Source organism: Somniosus microcephalus, unplaced genomic scaffold (genome assembly GCF_052327205.1).
Source record: "Somniosus microcephalus isolate GS21.2 unplaced genomic scaffold, FLI_Smic_1.0 unresolved_chr4, whole genome shotgun sequence".
In the NCBI taxonomy this organism is placed as follows: Eukaryota; Metazoa; Chordata; class Chondrichthyes; order Squaliformes; family Somniosidae; genus Somniosus; species Somniosus microcephalus.
This window is the reverse complement of record NW_028225182.1, coordinates 77,947-99,929: the sequence shown is the minus strand read 5'-3', so window position 1 is coordinate 99,929 and position 21,983 is coordinate 77,947. Positions and strand designations below refer to the sequence as shown.

The following is a 21,983-nucleotide window of genomic DNA, read 5'->3' as shown; positions in this document are numbered from 1 at the left end:
ATTTGATTGAATTTTTCGAGGGGGTGACTAGGTGTGTGGATGAGGGTAGTGCAGTGGATGTGGTTTACATGGATTTCAGTAAGGCTTTCGATAAAGTCCCGCATAGGAGACTGGTCAAAAAGGTAAGAGCCCATGGGATCCAGGGTGCCTTGGCACATTGGATCCAAAACTGGCTTAGTGGCAGAAGGCAGAGGGTGATGGTCGAAGGTTGTTTTTGTGACTGGAAGCCTGTGTCCAGTGGGGTACCGCAGGGATCAGTGCTGGGTCCCTTGCTGTTTGTGGTCTACATTAATGATTTGGATGTGAATGTAAAAGGTATGATCAGTAAGTTCACAGATGACACGAAAATTGGTGGGGTGGTAAATAGCGAGGAGGGTAGCCTCAGTCTGCAGGACGATATAGATGGGTTGGTCAGATGGGCGGAACAGTGGCAAATGGAATTTAACCCTGAAAAGTGTGAGGTGATGCATTTTGGAGGGACTAACAAGGCAATGTAAGAATTCACAATAATTTACAGTTCTGAAGATTCATTTTTTTGATTAAAGTATCCCTGGGAGATGTGCTTTTAAATTTCCAGGGATAAAAATGGCGGACACCACATGGCCGAGACAAAAGAGGCTTGGAATGCAGCTTTCTGTGTCTGGAAGTAAGGTTCAATGAAGACAAAGGACAATGCTTTGTTTACAAAGCAATTGAATGCTATTAGCATTTGTTTGTATATCGAGTGGATACATCTAAACTGCAGAAGAGACTTTTGTATCTTGAATGGGAAACATTTAAGATTTGAATGGGTTTCCAATCACCCAGTACTGGACAATAGAGCAGTTGTATCTCCCTTTTGTTTCAGCCCAGGGAGCTCCGGAAGACACATTAACCCAGTCTAACCACTTTGAGTTAGCCAATCACAGCTTTCTCTTGTGTATTGGACCCTTTTGGGTGAGGACTTTTGCACACAGCCCTTGCAAGGCAGAAAGGCAGGGGCCGCACCAGGTATAAAGATAGCGGCTGGAAGCTAGCTCTCTCTCTTACTTCGCTGGACCAAAGGTGAGCAGAGTGTTCTGACTCCTCAACATAGCAACCTAGTTAAGGAGTTTGGGGGATGGTGATTTAAGGGAATTGCTAAGATTGTTTAAATAACATTGTAGCCATTGTGTCCCTCGTTTTCGCCATCTGCAACCCCTGTTATGCAATTTTACTGGAATTACTGTGTGCGTGTGGGACAGTTTGATATTTTGATTATAGTTCATTTTAGTTAATAAAACTTGATTTTTTTCTCTCATCCAAACTACGTGTCTGTTTTAATATCAATAATTATAAGCCCTGCAGTCAGAACTGGAAGGTGGGGTAGCGATTCGAAACCGCTGTTTTAAAAATTGGTTTTATTTTAAAATTGGTCTGAGCGCAGGCAAAGGCTGCAAGACCAGGAAAATTACTTTAAACCAGTTTAAAGAAGCCCCGAATCCTTACAGCAAGGGAATACACAATGAATGGTAAGACCCTAGGAAAGACAGAGGATCAGAGGGACCTTGGTGTGCATGTACATAGATCCCTGAAGGCAGCAGAACAGGTGGATAAGGTAGTTAAAAAGGCATATGGGATATTTATATTCTATGCCTCAGCTAATGAAGGCAAGAGCAGGGAGGTTATGATGGAGCTGTACAAAACACTGGTAAGACCACAGCTGGAATACTGTGTGCAGTTCTGGTCGCCACACTATAGGAAGGATGTGATTGCATTGGAGAGGGTGCAGAGGATGTTACCTGGGCTGGAGCGCTTCAGCTATGAAGAGACTGGGCAGGCTGGGGTTGTTTTCCTTGGAGCAGAGAAGGCTGAGGGGGGACCTGATTGAGGTGTACAAAATTATGAGGGGCATAGATAGGGTTGATAGAAAGGAACTTTTCCCCTTGGTAGAGGGGTCAATAACCAGGGGGCATAGTTTCAAGGTAAGGGGCAGGAGGTTTAGAGGGGATTTGAGGAAAAACTTTTTCACCCAGAGGGTGGATGGAATCTGGAACTCACTGCCTGAAAGGGTGGTAGAGGCAGGAACCCTCACAACATTCAAGAAGCATTTGGGTGAGCACTTGAAACGCCATAGCATACAAGGCTACTGAGCAAGTGCTGGAAAATGGGATTAGAATAGACAGGGCTTGATGGCCGGTGCGGGCACGATGGGCCAAAGGGCCTCTTTCTGTGCTGTATAACTCTGTGGCCTAGAAATTGGGTATAGCCCCGCTTGAGGCGTTAGAACTGGCGATGCGCAAAGTTTATAGCCAGACGAAACTTATCGCCGCCTGGCGCGATATTGGGTTGCATCGCCCCCAAAGGGGATTGAGGTGCTAAATCAGCCGTTGCATGGTGCTCTTAAGGCGCAAAAGTTCAGGCGCTACTCAATATCGACGCGGACGGCCGCAGCGCAGGTGATCTCAATTACGGGAAAGCACGAGACCTCCAGGCGCCGGCTGGCTCTGTACGAATTCACAATAATTTACAGTTCTGAAGATTAATTTTTTTGATTAAAGAATCCCTGGGCGTTGTGCTTTTAAATTTCCAGGGATAAACATGGCTGTCACACCACATGGCCGAAGACTGAAGAGGCTTGGAATACAGCTTTCTGTGTCTGTCAGTAAGGTTCAATGAAGACAAAGGACAATGCTTTGTTCACAAAGCAACTGACTGCTATTAGCATTTGTTTGTATATCGAGTGGATACATCTAAACTGCAGAAGAGACTTTTGGATCTTGAATGGGTCTAAATCACCTAGCATTCTGGACAATAGAGCAGTTGTATCTTCCTTTTGTTTCAGCCCAGGAAACTCCGGAAGACACATTAATCCGGTCCAACCACTCTGAGTTAGCCAATCACAGCTTTCTCTTGTGTATTGGACCCGTTGGGTGAGGAATTTTGCACACAGCCCTTGCAAGGCAGAACGGCAGGGGCCTCACCAGGTATAAAGATAGCGGCTGAGAAGCTAGCTCTCTCTTACTTCGCTGGACCACAGGTGAACAGGGTGTTCTGACTCCTCAACAAGGCAACCTAGCAGGAGTTTGGGGTGGTGATTTAAGGGTATTGCTAAGATTGTTTAAATAACATTGTAGCCATTGTATCCCTCGTTTTCACCGTCTGCAACCCCGTGTTATATAGTTTTACAATTTTACTGTGTTCGTGTGGGATAGTTTGATATTTTGATTATAGTTTCTTTTAGTTAATAAAACTTGATTTTTTTCTCTCATCCAAACTACGTGTCTGTTTTAATATCAATAATTATAAGCCCTGCAGTCAGAACTAGAGGAGGGGTAGCGATTCGAAACCGCTGTTTTAGAATTGGTTTTATTGGAATTGGTCTGAGTGCAGGCAAAGGCTGCAAGACCAGGAAAATTACTTTAAACCAGTTTAAAGAAGCCCCAACCCTTACAATGGTGACCGCGGGCAGGACTGCAGGCCGTTTTTGATATGATGAGTGGTCTGGATCTAGAGAAAGCATCAGTTATTGTCTTTCTTGCTTTCAGTCTGTGGGCAGCCCTGCGGAAGGTAGTGGCAGTGTGCAAGCTGACCTATCGGGGTATAGGTGGCTGGGCTAGGAAGGGTGAGATGGGAGAGCAGGAGGAGTTTAAAGAGGCCAAGAATTGAGAGTCCCAGTTTGAGAAATGCCAGGCATTTATAGAGCGCCTGGTGCAGGAAGTCACTGAGACCAGGGAAAGTGAGATGAGACTGCGGGAAGAGAATGCCCGCCTCATCTCAGAAGTAAAAGAGCAGGAGGAAAGGTTTAGGGAAGTAAGGACAGCTTATAAGCTGGCCTGCGCCCAAAGGTTTAGTGAAACCATCCCACAGGCAGCATCCAGAATGGTGCTGGATAGGGATTTAGAGATCCCAAGACCGCAGCCCACAGCTCCGAGTTCTGAGGAGCCCTGGCAGCGAGGAGGGGTGGACAATGGGGTGGTAGGAGAATACCAGCAGGTCCCGCTAGGCAGGCGGGGGCCAGGACCAGTGTACCCCCTCCAACAACGGAGGTACGGTCCGCCCGTGAGGAGTGAGCCTGAGAATAGGAATCCTCAGCCCACAGCATGTTCGAGTTCACAGGCAAGCACTGTGGCTTGTGTGGGGGGAGGAGCAATTCATGTTCAGAGTAAGCTGTTTAAGCCAGGGAACAGGGAAGGAGAGTTCTGGGACCCCTGTAGAGCAGGTCCAGTAGCAGAAATCCGGGACAAGGGAGGCACACAGGGGATAGTTTTGGCCCCAGACGAAAGGCAGGTCCAAAATTCCCCAGTTAAAGCCACCTGGGTGAGGGAACATGAGTTTGCTGTCCATGCAGGTTCAAGTTCACCGCCTGTAAAGACAGGCACTGTGGCCTGTTTAAAGGGACCAGCTTCCCAGCCCGCTTCTAGAGTGGTCCCCCCCATGATGTGGGACCCTGCGGGGGCAGGGATAGCAATCCCTCTTGCAGGAGACATAGAGAGGGAGCTGACACCAAGTTTTAAACATGGGGAGGAAAATTTCCAGCCACCAGCAGCGGGTGGTGAGAGTATACCTGCCCCCAGCACAGGAGTGGGCAGGGAAGAGCAGACAAACCCAGAGAGAGATTTGCACCGGCAGGCTGCCAGGTTCAGGGTCCGCCAGCCAAAGTTTCCCCCATAGAGACACCCCTCAGAAGGTCTCAGCGGGTGCCCCAGCCTAAGAAAGCATGGTCACCCACTTTACAGTGGAGTAGGGCGGTTTCCCGAGCCAGGGAGAAGCCAGAGAACAGAGGCCCCCACTCAACAGCCATAAGCTGCGAGGGACCAGAGACAGGAGGCAGTCCAGCTTCGCTGCAGCCAGCAGCAATCTGCGACAGTGCCAGAGATTAGACTGGCCGTCCGGAGACGGGCGGCATTTGTATTATAGCTATGTGTGTGTATATAGCTTGCTTTAAGGTGTATTTTAAGTTTTGTTGATTTAACTGGTAGTTTAAAGAGTTTAAGTTTACATGTGTGCCGAATGTTTGTATTTTGGTCCGAGGTCGAGGGACCCGACCATGTCTCCACCTAAGGCAGCAGGTCAGTGAGACCTGGCTGCATGTCCTTTTAAGTTTTGCAGGAGATTGGAAAATGAAGCAGCCATGTTCGCCCAGCCCGAGCTGGGCATCGAATGAAGATATGGAGACAGAATGTTGGGGATCACCTCGCCACTGGACGAATCCAGGAGACCCCGCAGCGATCTTCGGGAAAAACCGGACAGTGTCCGGAGGAACTTGCCTACTCCTCCTACGGGGAGGAGATGGGCCCCAGCTGGGTGGGGCACAGCCCCCAACCCAGCACCATCCTGACCGAAGTTCACTTGCGGGAGACCTCGCTGTTGAGGAGTCATGATGGGGAAGCGCGGGCGCCTGGTCATAGGGACGCGTTCCTCGGGGGTGGGTGGTGATGGCCCGGGAAAGATCGTATAGAGGAGGGGGAGACCCAAGAGTCGCGTGGGTGCGGTAGGGGGAGGGAGGAACTCACCCGGGGGCCCACGGGCAAAGAGGATAAGTGTGGCTGGGAAGGATGAGTGGCTGGCCGGATCAGTGTGGGGCCAGGGAGACCCGCCACACAGGCACCCATCATTTTCTGCAGCCAGTCGAGGGAAGACAGGAGGGGGAGGGGCTGGGAGTCATGAGATCCCATACTCCCCAGTCTCGGTCTGTGCCAAGGTAATTTTAAACGTGAGGGGTACCCCGCCTCCACAAAGGGACAAGGGAACGGTTCGGGGCTGGCGGAGCAGGCTGGTCGGTAAATCCATTCTGCCTGTTTTAAAGTTTAAGACGATCAAAGGGGGTGTAAGGTACTTTTACTGCCCAAGCGGGAGGAGCAATACCCACTCGAATTTCGCGACGCATCATCGGCACGTGATGATCGGGGTTCATTTAAGCATGTTGTTTAATGATTTTTTTGTATTTTGTGTTGCAGCCCCAAGTTGAGCAGAGGTGTAGGACCCTCTCCGTGCTTGGGATCATTTTGATTACATTGTGTAACTAAGATTGCAACATTTTGTAATAACTTATGATGTAAAAAAAGTGATTGTAAATTTGGTTTACACTGTATAATTTTACAAGCGTGTAGGGGTATGAGACCCCTTGTTGAAAACTGAAGTATCTGTAAGATGCCTACCGTACCATGGTTTTTTTTTCTTGAATTTAAGGGGAATAGACAGGACGGGGATCATTGGCAGATAGCTATTAGGTAAATACAGGGGATGGTTGTTTGTGAGGGGTCAGAAATTATTGCTCATTTCTTCAAGAGGATACCACAAGCAAGCTGGAAGTATCCAAGGGCGGACTGTAAGAATTCGCAATAATTTACAGTTCCGAAGATCAATTTTTTTGATTAAAGAATCCCTGGGCGGTGTGCTTTTAAATTTCCAGGGATAAACATGGCAGTCGCACCACATGGCCGAAGACTGAAGAGGCTTGGAATGTAGCTTTCTGTGTCTGGAAGTAAGGTTCAATGAAGACAAAGGACAATGCTTTGTTTACAAAGCAACTGAATGCTATTAGCATTTGTTTGTATATCGAGTGGATACATCTAAACTGCAGAAGAGACTTTTGGATCTTGAATGGGTCTAAATCACCTAGCATTCTGGACATTGTATCTTCCTTTTGTTTCAGCCCAGGGAACTCCGGAAGACACATTAATCCGGTCCAACCACTCTGAGTTAGCCAATCACAGCTTTCTCTTGTGTATTGGACCCTTTGGGCGGGGAATTTTGCACACAGCCCTTGCAAGGCAGAACGGCAGGGGCCTCACCAAGTATAAAAATAGCGGCTGAGAAGCTAGCTCTCTCATAGAGTCATACAGCACGGATAGAGGCCGTTCGGCCCATCGTGTCCATGCCGGCCATCAAGCCCTGTCTAATCTAATCCCATATTCCAGCATTTGGTCCGTAGCCTTGTATGCTATGGCATTTCAAGTGCTCATCCAAATGCTTCTTAAATGTTGTGAGGGTTCCTGCCTCCACAACCCTTTCAGGCAGTGAGTTCCAGACTCCAACCACCCTCTGGGTGAAAAAGTTCTTTCTCAAATCCCCTCTAAACCTCCCGCCCTTTACCTTGAATCTATGCCCCCTAGTTATTGACCCTTCTACTAAGGGAAAAAGCTCCTCAGTATCCATCCTATCTATGCCCCTCATAATTTTGTACACCTCAATCATGTCCCCCCTCAGCCTCCTCTGCTCCAAGGAAAACAAACCCAATCTGCCCAGTCTTTCTTCATAGCTGAAGCGCTCCAGCCCTGGTAACATCCTGGTGAATCTCCTCTGCACCCTCTCCAAAGCGATCACATCCTTCCTGTAGTGTGGCGACCAGAACTGCACACAGTATTCCAGCTGTGGCCTAACCAGTATTTTATACAGCTCCATCATAACCTCCTTGCCCTTATATTCTATGCCTTGGCTAATGAAGGCAAGTATCCCATAGGCCTTTTTAACTACCTTATCCACCTGTTCCGCCGCCTTCAGGGATCTGTGTACTTGCACACCCAGATCCCTCTGCCCCTCCGTCTTGCCTAGGGTCTTACCATTCATTGTGTATTCCCTTGCCTTGTTAGTCCCCCCAAAGTGCATCACCTCGCACTTTTCCGGGTTAAATTCCATTTGCCACTGTTCCGCCCATCTGACCAACCCATCTATATCGTCCTGCAGACTGAGGCTACCCTCCTCGCTATTTACCACCCTACCAATTTTTGTATCATCCGCGAACTTACTGATCATACCTTTTACATTCATATCCAAGTCATTAATGTAGACCACAAACAGCAAGGGACCCAGCACCGATCCCTGTGGTACCCCACTGGCCACAGGCTTCCAGTCACAAAAACAACCTTCGACCATCACCCTCTGCCTTCTGCCACTAAGCCAGTTTTGTATCCAATGTGCCAAGGCACCCTGGATTCCATGGGCTCTTACCTTCTTGACCAGTCTCCTGTGCGGGACTTTATCGAAGGCCTTACTGAAATCCATGTATACCACATCCACTGCGTTACCCTCATCCACACACCTAGTCACCCCCTCAAAAAATTCAATCAAATTAGTCAGACATGATCTTCCCTTGACAAAGCCATGTTGACTATCCCTGATTAATCCTTGTCTCTCCAAGTGGAGACTAATTTTGTCCCTCAGAATTTTTTCCAATAATTTTCCTACCACTGATGTTAGGCTCACTGGCCTGTAGTTCCCCGGTTTTTCCCTACTTCCCTTCTTGAATAATGGTACCACATTAGCGGTTCTCCAGTCCTCTGGCACATCCCCTGTGGCCAGAGAGGTCCTGAATATATGTGTTAGAGCCCCCGCAATCTCCTCCTTTGCCTCACACAGCAGCCTGGGATACATTTCGTCCGGGCCTGGGGATTTATCCATTTTTAGGCCTGCTAAAACCGACAATACCTCCTCCCTCTCGATGTTAATATGTTCGAGCATATCACAGTCCCCCTGCCCTATTTGTATGTCTACATCGTCCTTCTCCATAGTGAAAACAGATGCAAAAAATTCATTTAGAACCCCTCCTACATCTTCCGGCTCCACACACAGATTGCCACTTTTGTCCCTAATGGGCCCTATTTTTTCCCTAGTTATCCTCTTACCCTTAATATACTTATAAAACATCTTAGGATTTTCCTTTATTTTGCTCGCCAGTGTTATTTCATGGCCCCTCCTTGATCTCCTAATTTCTTTTTTAAGTATCCCCCTCTCTCTCTTACTTCGCTGGATCACAGGTGAGTCTCTCTCTCTCTCTCTCTCTCTTCGCTGGATCACAGGTGAGTCTCTCTCTCTCTCTTCGCTGGACCACAGGTGAGCTCTCTCTCTCTCTCTCTCTCTCTCTCTCTTCGCTGGATCACAGGTGAGCCTCTCTCTCTCTCTTCGCTGGATCACAGGTGAGCTCTCTCTCTCTCTCTCTCTCTCTCTCTTCGCTGGACCACAGGTGAGCCTCTCTCTCTCTCTCTCTCTTCGCTGGACCACAGGTGAGCAGGGTGTTCTGACTCCTCAACAAGGCAACCTAGCAGGAGTTTGGGGCGGTGATTTAAGGGAGTTGCTAAGATTGTTTAAATAACATTGTAGCCATTGTATCCCTCGTTTTTGCCGTCTGCAACCCCGTGTTATATAGTTTTACAATTTTACTGTGTTCGTGTGGAATAGTTTGATATTTTGATTATAGTTTCTTTTAGTTAATAAACTTGATTTTTTTCTCTCATCCAAACTACGTGTCTGTTTTAATATCAATAATTATAAGCCCTGCAGTCAGAACTGGAAGGTGGGGTAGCGATTCGAAACCGCTGTTTTAAAATTGGTTTTATTGGAATTGGTCTGAGTGCAGGCAAAGGCTGCAAGACCAGGAAAATTACTTTAAACCAGTTTAAAGAAGCCCCAACCCTTACAGCTCTTAAAGGGGTGGATCAGTCAGCCTGAGCTTCAACACCTCAGATTCGGCGCTCGCCCTTGTCTGGCGGTACAAACTTGTTCATCATGGAGAAGGTTAGACAGAGAGCAGAGCGCTTCAGCACTGAGGCCCTGGACCACTTGGTGGCTGCAGTTGAACACCGTCGGGAGGTCCTGTACCCGGATAATGGCAAGAGGCCAAATCAGAAGGCTTATCGACGATCTTGGAGGGAGGTTGCTGTGACGGTCAACTCCAGCAGCATGGCGACAAGGACCCCTGTTCAGTGCAGGAAGAAATTCAACGACCTCACACGGATCGTTAGGGTAAGTGATGGTTTACCAAACTTGTGCTTCCCTCCATCTGCAGCTGACTTCTGGCACCCTGCTGCAATGATGCGCCAATGGCCATCTGTCAGCATGCACCCATGGCCCTTTCTGGCCACACACATGGACAGATGTCTCAAGGCCTCATGTAAGGGCTCTTGCACCATGGGGGGCATGCGATGAGGTCTCAAGGCCTCATGTAAGGGCTCTTGCACCATGGGGGGCATGCGATGAGGTCTCAAGGCCTCATGTAAGGGCTCTTGCACCATGGGGGGCATGCGATGAGGTCTCAAGGCATCATGTAAGGGCTCTTGCACCATGGGGGGCATGCGATGAGGTCTCAAGGCATCATGTTACAGAACTTCCCCTTCTTTCCCCTGCAGTCCAAGCTGGCGATGATTCGAAAGGAGCAGCGTCGAACCGGTGGCGGACCTCCACAAGTGGTCACTCTCACGGATCTGGAGGAGAGAGTGCACCAGATACTTGGAGGACGTCTGTCTGGTCCTGTGACCACTGCATCTGCCGACCCCATTACCGACAGCGAGGGTAAGACTCTCACCTTTTTCACCTGTTGCCTTCCACTTGGTCCCCCCGCCAGCATGCATCCTCAGTGTGCAGCCATGTCAGAGCCTTGCCGCAATCTGGCATGCCTTTCAGCAAAGCTGTCCTTTTGCTAAAGCCACTCTCCCACCTCCCACTTTCAGATGAAGCAGCACCAACTCGGGCTCAATGCGTTGAAGCTGCCAGTGCCAGTGCCACCGGAGGCGAGGACCAGGAGGAAGCCAGACCAGCCGTTGCAGAATCCGGGGAGCGGAGACATCTACAGACTGGGGATAGTAGTCCCCTGGAGGGGAGGGGGGGGGGCTCTGAGGATGAACCAGTTGCCGGACCAAGCGGTATGCAGCAACGCACGGGGGATAGGCAAGTTCGGCCACCGTCTCCCCGCAGGGCAAGGCAGGTCGTTATGACTGCTGCACAGAGTGCAGATGAGGTCCGTCGCCTGGCTGAGATGAGCAAACAGGTCCGGGTCAGACACACGGAGCTGATGGCTGCAGTGGAGAAGATGCCTGAGTCAATAGATTCATTGGCTAGGAGTATGTTGGACTTCGGGGCAACAATGGAGAGGACTCTGCAGGGCTTTGGGGCCACAATGGAGAGGACCCTCCAGGTGTTCGGGGAAACAATGGACAGGTCTATCCAGGGCTTCGGGGCCACAATGGACAGGACTATCCAGGGCTTCGGCCCAACAATGGAGAGGACTGTCCACGGCTTTGAGTCGGCTATGGAAAGGACTGTTCAGGGCTTCGGACAATCCCTGGAAAGGTCTGTGCAGGGCTTGTCCGAGGCAGTGGAGTGGTCGGCACCTGCTTTGTCCGAAGCAATGGGAAGAACTGTCCAGGCCTTCTCCGAAGCACTGGCACCTGGCACACAGGTCCTCACTGTGGCCACGCAGTCACTTGCTGGGCTCCTCCACAGCCAGATTGACGCAACGCGATCTCTCACTGTAGCCACCCTCTCTGCATCAGATAGGATCACCCCGGGCCCTTCCAGTCCCATACAAGGCCAGGAATCAGTGGAGCATGCGATTGTGGCGGATGAGCCGAGCTGCTCCTCTCAGATAGCCAGTGTGTCATCCGACCATGGTGCAGGTGTCCTCTCTCGGCAGGAGACCATTGCACATGCCAGCGCTGGGACATCTGCATTGCAGCTGCCACCACCTGCAGGCCACACTGCTTCCAGCCATGGTCACATCAAGCATCCTGCGTCCGCACCCTCCAAGCCCAGAGGTCGGCCATGCCGTCCCTCAGGGGCTTCTGCGCTTCCAGACAGTCAGCAGGCGTCCCCCAGTCTTGAGCCCGCCACTGGGGTCCAATTACGTAGGAGCAGCAGGGAGGGAAGGGGCCGGGCGCGAAAGAGAAGTCGTTCTCCCTCAAGGGGCCAGTTGTAGAGGGAGGTGCTGAGACGTTTGTTTGTCCAAATTCAAGAACACCCTCAGCTGCTGTTATATTTGCAGAAGATTTGTTGAGTTTTGCGGCTTTGCCGAACAGTTCAGTTATTTTGAAAGTTATGGTTTCTGCTGACATTACGTTGTTTAGCTGTAATGAAAGACTTTTGTGCCAATAAACAGAAGTTTCAATGTGGCATGGTGCACGTGACTACTTTCAGTGATGCTGGCATTCAGAGGCCCTCAAACATCCAAAGTGCGCATGAGTTAAGACTCTCATCATTCCGCCACAGGGGTGTCGACACGAGTCCAGAGGAGCCTCTGACGTATGGACCTTCCACTTTCAGCAGCCCTTCCATCTTCCTCCTCCTCCTCCGCCTGCTTTTCCTCCTCCTCCTCCTCATACTCCTCCTCCTCCACCTGCTTGTGCAGGGTCCGAGGGAAGGTAATGAATTGACGCCTTCGCCTATAAAGGGCATCTGTCACTTGCCGGATGCAACAGTGGACTGCAGCCTGAGCGTCAGTCGCATTGTCCCCAATGGCTGACTGAAAGGATCCGTTGGCATAAAAATGGAGGCCATCAGTCAGTGTAGCCATCACGGACAGAGAGGTTCTGCAGCGTTCACGCGGCTGCAGATCCTGACCAAGCAGGTGGCACAGATCAGTAACAATGTCCCTCCAGAATCGGAGCCTTCGCAAACACTGCTCCTCCGACATGTCAAGGCTTGTCACCTGCTGCCTAAAGACCCTCGCAGCATCCCGTCGGATTGGCCGACCTCGATTGCCCCTCCTCCTTCTGGCCAATCCCGGCCCTCTCTCCCGCCGTCTCTCTGCCCCTTCACAGTGTTGGGCAATGAGGCCGTCGCCCTCCAAACAAGCTCCCATTCCGATGCCAGTTGGTCAAAAGGCTTTTAGGTGTAGTGCTGCAAGTGCTTCGGACAGGGTTGAAGGTCCCAAGTACTGTAAAGCTCAAATCCCAGAACTCCGCTCCACATTAGCTCGCCAACTCTCTCTAGCAGCGATCGCAATGAGCAGGCCAAGTGGCAGAAGATTCTGCACTAGAGCTGTCCCCTTTAAATAGCGCCGCCCTACTCCGAGAAGGGCCTGTTAGCCCTCCCTCGAACTGTCACTAATAGCGCTGGGCGCTAAGGCTCCGGGCGCCACCCAATATGCGCTCAGGCGCTCCTAAAAGGCGCTGCACACTGAAATGACGTCATGAGCTGCTTGCGCTCGCGGGCACGCGCAAACACTTAGCGCAGGCGCTAGATGTACAGTCAATATCTGAGTTGTCGCTATCTTCATAGCGTCTGCCCCAACATAGGGCTTCGCCCCAATTCTAGGTCTCTTTAGGCGCTCAGCGCCGGCGCTACCAACCCAATTTCTGGGCCTATGACTCTATGGCCTAGAAATTCGGTATAGCCGCGTTTGGGGCGCTAGTCCTGGCGATGCGCAAAGTCTAGCGCCACCTAGCGCGATATTGGGTTGCAGCGCCCCTAAAGGTGATTGCGGCGCTAAATCAGGCGCTGCATGCTACTCTTAAGGCGCTAACCCGGCGGCGCAACCCAATTTTGCAGCGGCGGGGCGCAGCGAGGGTGCTGTCAATAATCACTTTCCCTGAGACACAGTGGCGCCGGCCAGCTCTTAAAGGGGCAGGTCAATTGGCATCACCAGACACACTCACTGCCTTGTAGGCCTTCAAAGCGGTGGGAGCCTACCTGTGGCGCACCAGCCTAGCAAGACAGGGAAAGGGTGAGGCAGAGGGGGGAACGCCTCACTGATGGGGCATTGGATGCTTTGGTTGGTGCAGTGGAATCAAGGCCAAGGAAGATGGTCGGAATGTGATTTATGTTATGGACAGTCTCCCGGGTGTGACAGGCAGTTATGTGTCAGTGTATTAGTTTTGCTTTCTGTTGCCATAGCTTTCTCATGTTTGAAGGAACCACATTTTGTGTAATGAAGCACTTTCTTCATTTACAATGGCCATGCCTGCTATTTACATGCATCTTGCCCTTCAAAGGCTTGGGGGTATCAGACCGGTTCCATTCCTGTTCTTGGAATGGCAGCAAGCATTCCGTGAGAGGGGCCTGGAAGCTACTTCTGATCAGCCTCTGACGCGCAGCCTGAGAAGAGCCGCTCACGTAGAAGTTCAGGCCAGCAGCCATCTTCTCAGCCAACGACAGAGATGTCCTGCACCTTATCTGAGGCTGCAGATCTGGCTGAAGCAGCTGGCACAGCTCAGTCACCACCTCCTTTCTAAATCGCAGCCTTCTGACACACTGCTCCTCCGGCATGTTCATGTAGGAAAACTGCTGTCGGAAAACCCTGCCAGCGTAAGGTCTGCTGTGGCGACGTCTGTTGGCCCTCCTCCGTCTGGCCATGCCCACCCCCCTCTCCCAGCGTCTCAGTGCCCTTTCCAGATGATTCAGCAGCAGGACGTTCCCCTCCAATGCAGCCCCCATAATAAGTGCCCACAGGAAGGTTCCCCGTTGTCAAGGCTCAGCAACAGCAAGGTTATGGTCAGAAGGCTGAAGGTCGTCTGCCTGCGCTGGCTCAGTGGTCAAATGGCTCTCAGTATGCAGCTCAGCAACTCTTTGTAGCTCTCGAGGAAGTTGTGATCCAAAAATGGCTGCCGCTTTTAAACCACACCAGTCCCCTTTAAATAACGCTCCTCCAGCCCGAGAGAGACTTGGTAAGGCCCAGGTAAGCTGTCACTATTAGCGTCAGGCGCTACGGAGGGGGGCGCCACTGAATTTCCGGTCCGGGATGCCCAAAAGGCGTTGCACACTCAAATGACGTCATAATCAGCCTGCACCCATGAGCGGGCACTAAGGTTTAGCGCCGGCGCTAAATGCATGCTCAATATGGGGCGAGGCTCTAGGCGCCTTGCGCCCGACCGGAAAATGGCTAGCGCCCCACTTCTCGGCCTCTTTAGGCGTTAATCGGTGGCGCTACCAACCGAATTTCTCCCCCTATGACTCTATGAGATCCCCTCTCATTCTTCTAAACTCTAGAGAATATAAGCCTAATCGACCTAATCTCTCTTCATACGTCATTCCTGCCATCCCAGGTGTCAGTCTGGTGAGTGGTCGCTGCACTCCCTCCATGGCAAGAGCATCCTTCCTCAGATAAGGCGACCAAAACGGCACACAATACTCAAGGTGTGGTCTCACCAAGGCCATGAACAACTGCAGCAAGACATCCTTATTCGTGTACTCGAACCCTCTCACTATGAAGGCCAACATACCATTTGCCTACTTAACCGCCTGCTGCACCTGGATGCTTACCTTCAGCGACTGGTGCACAAGGACACCCAGGTCTCGTTGCACTTCCTCTTTTCCCAATCTACTGCAGTTACAGAGTTAGATACAGAGTAAAGCTCCCTCTAAACTGTCCCATCAAACACTCTCAGGACAGGTACAGCACACGTTAGATACAGCGTAAAGCTCCCTCTACACTGTCCCATCATACACTCCCAGGGCAGTTACAACACGGGTTAGATACAGAGTAAAGCTCCCTCTAAACTGTCCCATCAAACACTCCCAGGGCAGGTACAGCACGGGTTAGATACAGAGTAAAGCTCCCTCTACACTGTCCCATCAAACACTCCCAGGGCAGGTAAAGCACGGGTTACATACAGCGTAAAGCTCCCTCTAAACTGTCCCATCAAACACTCCCAGGGCAGTTACAACACGGGTTAGATACAGAGTAAAGCTCCCTCTAAACTGTCCCATCAAACACTCCCAGGGCAGGTACAGCACGGGTTAGATACAGAGTAAAGCTCCCTCTACACTGTCCCACCAAACACTCCCAGGGTAGATACAGCACCGGCTAGATACAGCGTAAAGCTCCCTCTACACTGTCCCATCAAACACTCTCAGGACAGGTACAGCACACGTTAGATAAAGCGTAAAGCTCCCTCTACACTGTCCCATCAAACACTGCCAGAGCAGGTACAGCATGTGTTAGATACAGAGTAAAGGTCCCTCTACACTGCCCCATCAAAGACTCCTAGGGCAGATGCAGCACGGGTTAGATACAGAGTAAAGCTCCCTCTACACTGTCCCATTAAACAGTCCCAAGACAGGTACAGCACGGGTTAGATACAGAGTAAAACTCCCACAACACGCTCCCATCAAACACTTCCAGAGCAGATACAGCATAGGTTAGATACAGAGTAAAGCTCCCTCTACACTGTCCCATCAAACACTCCCAGGGCAGGTACAGCACGGGTTAGATACAGTGTAAATCTCCCTCTACACTGTCCCATAAAACACTGCCTGGGCAGCTACAGTACGGGTTAGGTACAAAGTAAAGCTCCCGCTACACTGTCCCATCAAACACTCCCAGTGCAGGTACAGCATGGGTTAGATACAGAGTATAACTCCCTCTACACTGTCCCATCAAACACTCTCAGGGCAGGTACAGCACGGAGTTAGATACAGAGTAAAGCTCTCTCTTCACTGTCCCATCAAACACTGTCTGGGCAGGTGCAGTACGGGTTAGGTACAGAGTAAAGCTCCCTCTACACTGTTCCATCAAACACTCCCAGGGCAGGTACAGCACAGGTTAGATACAGAGTAAAGCTCCCTCTACACTGTCCCATCAAACAATCCCAGGGCAGGTACAGCACGGGTTAGATACAGTGTAAAGCTCCCTCTACACTGTCCCATCAAACACTCCCAGGGAAGGTACAGCACAGGTTTGATACAGAGCAAAACTCCCTCTACAGTGTCCCATCAAACACTCCCAAGCCAGTTACAGCACGGAGTTAGACACAGAGTAAAGCTCTCTCTTCACTGTCCCATCAAACACTGTCTGGGCAGGTGCAGTATGGGTTAGGTACAGAGTAAAGCTCCCTCTACACTGTCCCATCAAACACTCACAGGGCAGGTACAGCACGGGTTAGATACAGAGTAAAGCTCCCTCTACACTGTCCCATCAAACACTCCCAGGGCAGGTACAGCACGGGTTAGATACAGAGTAAAGCTCCCTCTACACTGTCCCATCAAACACTCCCAGGGCAGGTACAGCACGGGTTAGATACAGAGTAAAGTTCCCTCTACACTATCCCATCAAACACTCCCAGGGCAGGTACATCACGGGTGAGATACAGAGTAAAGCTCCCTCTACACTGTCCCATCAAACACTCCCAGGGCAGGTACAGCACGGGTTAGATACAGAGTAAAGCTCCCTCTACACTGCCCCATCAAAGACTCCTAGGGCAGGTGCAGCACGGGTTAGATACAGAGTAAAGCTCCCTCGACACCGTCCCATTAAACACTCCCAGGGCAGGTACAACGCGGGTTAGATACAGTGTAAAGCTCCCTCTACACTGTCCCACCAAACACTCCCAGGGCAGGTACAGCACCGCCTAGATACAGAGTAAAGCTCCCTCTACACTGTCCCATCAAACACTCCCAGGGCAGGTACAGCACGGGTTAGATACAGAGTAAAGCTCCCTCTACACTGTCCCATCAAACACTCCCAGGGCAGGTACAGCATGGGTTAGATACAGAGTAAAGCTCCCTCTACACTGTCCCATCAAACACTCACAGGGCAGGTAGAGCACGGGATAGATACAGAGTAAAGCTCCCTCTACACTGTCCCACCAAACACCGCCTGGGCAGGTACAGTACGGGTTAGATACAGTGTAAAGCTCCCTCGACACTGTCCCATCAAACACTCCCTGGGCAGGTACAGCACGGGTTAGATACAGAGTAAAGCTCCCTCTATACTGTACAATAAACACTCCCAAGGCAGGTAAAGTACGGGTTAGATACAGAGTAAAGCTCCCTCTACACTGTCCCATCAAACACTCCCAGGGCAGGTACAGCACGGGTTAGATACAGAGTAAAGCTCCCTCTACACTGTCCCATCAAACACTCCCAGGGCAGGTACAGCACGGGTTAGATACAGAGTAAAGCTCCCTCTACACTGTCCCATCAAACACTCCCAGGGAAGGTACAGCACGGGTTAGATACAGAGTAAAGCTCCCTCTACACTGTCCCCATCAAACACTCCCAGGGCAGATACAGCACGGATTAGATACAGAGTAAAGCTCCCTCTACACTGTCCCCATCAAACACTCCCAGGGCAGGTACAGCATGGGTTAGATACAGAGTAAAGCTCCCTCTACAATGTCCCCGTCAAACACTCCCAGGGCAGATACAGCACGGATTAGATACAGAGTAAAGCTCCCTCTACACTGTCCCCATCAAACACTCCCAGGGCAGGTACAGCACGGGTTAGATACAGAGTAAAGCTCCCTCTACACTGTCCCATCAAACACTCTCAGGGCAGATGTCGAGCTTCTTGAGTGTTGTTGGAGATGCACTCATCCAGGCAAGTGGAGAGTATTCCATCACACCACAGAAGTGCCAGGCAATGACTATCTCCAACACTCGAGAGTCTAAACACCGACCCTTGACATTCAATGACATTACCATCACTGAATCCCCCACCATCAACATCCTGGGGGTCACCATTGACCAGAAACTTAACTGGATCAGCCATATAAATAATGTGGCTACAAGAGCAGGTCAGAGGCTGGGTATTCTGTGGCGAGTGTCTCACCTCCTGACTCCCCAAAGCCTTTCTACCGTCTACAAGGCACAAGTAAGGAATGTGATGGAATACTCTCCACTTGCCTGGGTGAGTGCAGCTCCAACAACACAAGAAGCTCGACACCAATCCAGGACAAAGCAGCCCACTTGATTGGCACCCCATCTACCACCTTAAACATTCACTCCCTCCACCACCGGCGCACCGTGACTGCAGTGTGTACCATCTACAAGATGCACTGCAGCAACTCGCCAAGGCTTCTTCAGCAGCACCTCCCAAACCCGCGACCTCTTCCACCTAGAAGGACAAGGGCAGCAGGTGCATGGGAACACCACCACCTCCAACTTCCACTCCAAGTCACACACCATCCTGACTTGGAATTACATCGCCGATGAGTCAAAATCCTGGAACTCCCTCCCTAACAGCACTGTGGGAGTATCTTCACCACATGGACCGCAGCGGTTCAAGAAAGCGGCTCTCCACCACCTTCTCAAGGGCAACTAGGGATGGGCAATAAATGCTGGCCTTGCCAGCAACGTCCACATTCCATGAACGAATGAAAAAAAACACTTCTCCTAGCCATAGGCTTCCAATCCCACCAATCCCAAGGCACCTCACAGTAGCAGTTATCTGAGCCCTGACCATTCACACCGGGCCAGGACTTGGATCTCCAGGACCCTCGTCTGAACCATCTGCCTGGTGGGGGGGTGCTGGTGGGGGGGCGGGGGAGGGGGGGGGTAGGAGTCTGGTCGGGGGACAAACCTTTCAGCAGCTCTATGTCCCCCTTGTTCTCCATGCTCATCGCTTTCACCTCCTCCTGCACAGCCTCGCTCTCCGACGAATTCTTCTGCGCCGCCTCTCTCTCCGCCGCCCTTCTCTCCGCCCTGGCAGATCAGTTAGAAACATAAACAGAAAATTGCCAGTGATGTAAAGGCAGCCACCCCACCACCGCTTATGCCCGACTCTAGCCCTCCTCCCCCAGCCATCAGTTGTGGTTCAATGGGGAGCACTCTCTCCTCTGAGTCAGAAGGTTGTTGGGTTCATGTCTCACTCCAGAGACTTGAGCACAAAAATCATGGCTGGTACTCCCAGGGCAGTACTGAGGGAGCACTGCACTGTCGGAGGGTCAGTACTGAGGGAGCACTGCACTGTCGGAGGGTCAGTACTGAGGGAGCACTGCACTGTCGGAGGGGCAGTACTGAGGGAGCACTGCACTGTCAGAGGGTCAGTACTGAGGGAGCACCGCACTGTCGGAGGGGCAGTACTGAGGGAGCGCCGCACTGTCGGAGGGGCAGTACTGAGGGAGTGCTGCACTGTCGGAGAGTCAGTACTGAGGGAGCACTGCACTGTCAGAGGGTCAGTACTGAGGGAGCACCGCACTGTCGGAGGGGCAGTACTGAGGGAGCGCCGCACTGTCAGAGGGGCAGTACTGAGGGATCACTGCACTGTCAGAGGGTCAGTCCTGAGGGAGCACTGCACTGTCAGAGGGGCAGTACTGAGGGAGCGCCGCACTGTCGGAGGGGCAGTACTGAGGGAGCACTGCACTGTCGGAGGGTCAGTACTGAGGGATCACTGCACTGTCAGAGGGGCAGTACTGAGGGAGCGCCGCACTGTCGGAGGGGCAGTACTGAGGGATCACTGCACTGTCGGAGGGTCAGTACGGAGGGAGCGCCGCACTGTCGGAGAGTCAGTACTGAGGGAGCGCCGCACTGTCGGAGGGTCAGTACTGAGGGAGCGCCGCACTGTCGGAGGGGCAGTACTGAGGGAGCGCCGCACTGTCGGAGGGGCAGTACTGAGGGAGTGCTGCACTGTCGGAGAGTCAGTACTGAGGGAGCGCCGCACTGTCGGAGGGGCAGTACTGAGGGAGCGCTGCACTGTCGGAGGGGCAGTACTGAGGCAGTGCCGCACTGTCGGAGAGTCAGTACTGAGGGAGCGCTGCACTGTCGGAGGGTCAGTACTGAGGGATCACTGCACTGTCGGAGGGTCAGTACTGAGGGATGCCGCACTGTCGGAGGGTCAGTACTGAGGGAGCGCCGCACTGTCGGAGGGGCAGTACTGAGGGAGCGCCGCACTGTCGGAGGGGCAGTACTGAGGGAGCGCCGCACTGTCGGAGGGGCAGTACTGAGGGAGCGCCGCACTGTCAGAGGGGCAGTACTGAGGGAGCGCCGCACTGTCAGAGGGGCAGTACTGAGGAACGCCGCACTGTCGGAGGGGCAGTACTGAGGGAGCGCCACACTGTCGGATGGTCAGTACTGAGGGAGTGCTGCACTGTCGGAGGGGCAGTACTGAGGGAGCGCTGCACTGTCAGAGGGGTCGGTTTTCGGATGAGACACTAAACCGAGGCTCCGTCTTCCCTCTCAGGGGTTGTAAAAGATCCCACGGGCAGTATTTCGAAGAGGAGCAGGGGAGCTCTCCCCGATGTCCTGTGCCAATATTTTTCCCTCAACCCACATCACTAAAATGCAGATTATCTGGTCATTATCGCTTTGCTGTTCGTGGGAGCTTGCTGTGCGCAATTTGGCTGCCGCGTTTCCTACATTACAACAATGACTGCACTTCAAAAAGTACTTCATTGGCTGTGAAGCACTTTGGGACACCCTGAGGTAATGAAAGGCGCTAGAGAAATGCAAGATGTTCTTTCCTCCTCCTCCACGCCTCTGTAGTGATTATTCCCCTTCACGGGCCGCTTCCGTGTGGAGACGGTTCCAAGTTCACGGGAGACTGGAACCGTGTCAGCCCCTGAACCCCAGGGAGTTGTGCGGTGCTCCTGGGCTGTGTTCGTGATGGACTGGCCAATCTGGTAGTGTCGACACTGGCGCTCCCACCCCTCTCTAGATCGCCCGGCCCGAGTCCTGGCTGGACAAGCGGCGGGACGCTTACCCGGGAATTGTCTTCGGGATCAGTGTGGCTCTAGTGGATTAAGACCCATCTGATCCAGTGGGGCCCCTACGCAAACCCTCCTCCTCCAATCTTCAGCACAGGCCGGACATGGAGCCTGGGCCTTTCCTGCTCTGTGTGTGTGTGGGGCTCGGTACCCACACTGGGTGAGAATCAGGCTAACACAGTATAAGCCGAGAATGGAGCCTGGGCCTTTCCTGCTCTGTGTGGCTCAGCTATTCACTGGATACTCAAACTGAGACTGAATGGAATGAAATGGATGTGTATACGGTTTTCAGATAAGATTAAAACACACTTACTTCAGTTTCTCTTGAATCGACTGTGGGATCAGTTCCACTGGAGTCCAAGAATCCTTGGCAGGGGTGGGAAGAGGAGGAAAATGGTAAAAATATCAACAAAGGATTAGATTCCTACATAGGCTGTTAACACTCAGATTTCCAGCATCCCCCCCAAAGATTTCAAGCACCCGCCCTCCCAGACCAATCATTTTCATCAACTTATCACCTGCACAGGGCAATCCCAGCATAAGGGCCATAGGAGTAGGCCCCTCGAGCCTGTCACTATAGGAACAGGAGGAGGCCCATTCAGCCCCTTGAGCCTGTCACCATAGGAACAGGAGGAGGCCCATTCAGCCCCTCGAGCCTGTCACTATAGGAACAGGAGGAGGCCCATTCAGCCCCTCGAGCCTGTCACCATAGGAACAGGAGGAGGCCCATTCAGCCCCTCGAGCCTGTCACCATAGGAACAGGAGGAGGCCCATTCAGCCCCTCGAGCCTGTCACCATAGGAACAGGAGGAGGCCCATTCAGCCCCTCGAGCCTGTCACCATAGGAACAGGAGGAGGCCCATTCAGTCCCTCGAGCCTGTCACCATAGGAA

At 51.9% G+C, this 21,983-nt stretch overlaps 1 protein-coding gene across 1 annotated transcript in view; it reads right to left on the bottom strand.

Annotated features, from left to right (window-relative positions):
* The window catches only part of LOC147088305 (prolyl 3-hydroxylase 1-like), a gene marked incomplete at its 5' end in the record, with an annotated part of 143,386 nt that overhangs the window by 56,106 nt on the left and 65,297 nt on the right, over positions 1-21,983 (bottom strand). The window contains 2 exons of the mRNA XM_085977008.1: positions 18,971-19,092; positions 21,406-21,458. Of these exons, the coding sequence (XP_085833134.1) occupies positions 18,971-19,092; positions 21,406-21,458 (175 nt within the window). The remainder of the gene's footprint in view (positions 1-18,970; positions 19,093-21,405; positions 21,459-21,983) is intronic.